Genomic DNA, 2,441 nt, shown 5'->3' on the forward strand with positions numbered 1-2,441 from the left:
AGGAAAACACTGTTGATCAGTGTATATATCTGAAGGTCAGTGGGAGCAAGTTTATATTTTTGATTCTGTATGTCGATGATATTTTGCTTGCTACTAATGATCTTGGTTTAATGCATGAGACCAAGATGTTTCTTTCTAAGAACTTTGAAATGAAAGATATGGGTGAGGCATCCTTTGTGATTGGAATTGAAATATTCCGAAATAGATCACAAGGAGTGTTAGGATTGTCTCAGAAAGCATATATTAACAAAGTCTTAGAAAGATTTAGAATGGAAAAGTGCTCTGCATCTGTTGCTCCAATTCAGAAGGGAGATAACTTCAGTCTTATGCAATGCCCTAAGAATGAATTGGAGCGAAAGGAAATGGAAAATATTCCTTATGCATCTGTCGTTGGGAGTTTGATGTATGCTCAAACATGTACCCGACCAGACATTAGCTTTGCTGTCGGGATGCTTGGTAGATATCAAAGCAATCCTGGTATGGATCACTGGAAAGCTGCAAAGAAGGTGTTGAGATACTTACAAGGCACAAAGGAGTACATGCTTACTTATAAGCGGTCCGATCGCCTTGAGGTGATAGGATACACGGATTCAGATTTTGCCGGGTGTTTGGACACAAGGAAGTCCACATTTGGATATCTGTTCCTTTTAGCCGAGGGGGCTATCTCTTGGAAAAGTGCGAAGCAGACTGTCATTGCTGCATCCACTATGGAAGCTGAGTTTGTGGCATGTTTTATGGCCACAAATCATGGGTTATGGCTGCGGAATTTTATTTCAGGACTTGGAATTGTCGACAGTATTGCCAAGCCGCTGAAAATTTATTGTGATAATGCCGCAGCAGTCTTCTTTTCTAAAAACGACAAGTATACAAGTGGTGCTAAACATATTGATTTGAAGTATCTTGCCGTTAAAGAAGATGCTTGGGAACGAAGGGTATCAATTGAACACATTAACACTAGATTAATGATTGCAGACCCATTAACTAAAGCCTTGCCACCAAAGGCATTTAATGAGCATGTTGAGAGAATGGGCATTATTGAAAACTGTTAACATTATGTTAAGGTTTGTGTTTTTATATTTTTGATACTTGGAGCTCAATATAATTTCGTTTCTGTATTAAGTGTCCTGTTTAATTTGAAGTATATATACATGAATGTTTTATGTCAATATGAACGGGATTTGTCTTTGACAAAGACATTATTGTGGACCATTATGGAAAATATCATTATGAGTCTTATTAAGTTTGAAATTAATATTGTGATACATGGAAGGGACTGCGTTAAATTAGTGATGTATTACTGCCATGATTCATATTAGTTTCTAACTAAATAATGGTTTATGTTCTGACCAGTGTAACGAAAGAATTAGCTTATACTATGCGTGTTATGTTTCATGTTCATTATTAAATTTATGATTTATGAGCCAAGTGGGAGAATGTTAAAATAATTATCATTATTATTATATGATTTATGATTTATTATTTTCTATAGCTCATAAATGTTTATTTAAATTTAATAATAGTAATAATTATGTTATTGGTTAGATAAAATAAGGAGCAGTTTCAACTGCTCAGATAACCACTCACGTTGATGGAACTGTGAGATGGTTTATCAGCCACTCAGAGGCTCTGGTCCTCCCCCCAACCTTCCTGCAAAACTAAAATCCTCTCTCCATCAGAGTTCTTTAGAGCAAGGAAAATTGCTTAGGGTCTGGAGGGAGAAACCAAGTCTCCAGTTGAGGCATATGCAGAGAAGCCATGGAGCCAGGTATATCTGTTAAACCTTAATTATAGTACTGTATGTGAAGAGCATGTGTTCAGAAGATCTTTAAGTTTTATCTTACATTATTGTTGCATGACAATTTTTTAGTATTATTGTTGCATGATAATTTTTTGTCCTTTATTAACAAAATAATTTAAATATCGTTAAATACAAGAATATTTCGGTCTTCAATTATGAATGTTTTCAAAAAAAACATAAAAAATATAGTGGTTCAACCTATTTTGTATTTAAAAAAAAATTGAAATGTCTTTGTATTTAACAATATTTCAGTAATTTTGTTGATAGAGGATTAAAAAAGGTCATATCACAATAAATCTAGAATCAAATGAGGATGTTCTGATAAAAAATGGCTAAAAGTGGATTGTCACATATAAATCCAGGACGAAAAATGGAATTAACTCAATAAAATATTTATATTAAATTTCAATTATCATTGAATTGTTTAAAATTTTATCAATTAAACCATTCAAGGATCAAATTGACGAAATTTTAGAAATGAAAAAATCACCATTTGGTCCATCGGAAGGGTAATTGACAAAATTTTAAACAATTCGATGATCAAATTAGTTGAAATTAAAAACTAAGAACTACATTGACAATTAGGAAACGATTGAGCGACCAAATGATGATTTTCTCTAAGGAAAACGAAATACTTTTGAAA

General features: G+C 33.2%; 1 protein-coding gene across 1 annotated transcript; it reads left to right on the plus strand.

Annotated features, from left to right (window-relative positions):
- The first annotated feature begins 269 nt into the window (after positions 1 to 269).
- On the plus strand, positions 270 to 1,049 carry LOC116029559 (secreted RxLR effector protein 161-like). Its single transcript, XM_031271610.1, has one exon. It carries the CDS (start codon positions 270 to 272, stop codon positions 1,047 to 1,049), a length of 780 nt encoding a protein of 259 aa, XP_031127470.1.
- The last annotated feature ends 1,392 nt before the right edge of the window (positions 1,050 to 2,441 follow it).

This window comes from Ipomoea triloba, chromosome 9 (genome assembly GCF_003576645.1).
Source record: "Ipomoea triloba cultivar NCNSP0323 chromosome 9, ASM357664v1".
NCBI classification, from domain to species: Eukaryota; Viridiplantae; Streptophyta; class Magnoliopsida; order Solanales; family Convolvulaceae; genus Ipomoea; species Ipomoea triloba.

Coding starts and splice junctions, on each gene's coding strand:
- LOC116029559 (XM_031271610.1), top strand. CDS start 270: ATGGAAAAGTGCTCTGCATCTGTTGCTCCAATTCAGAAGGGAGATAAC.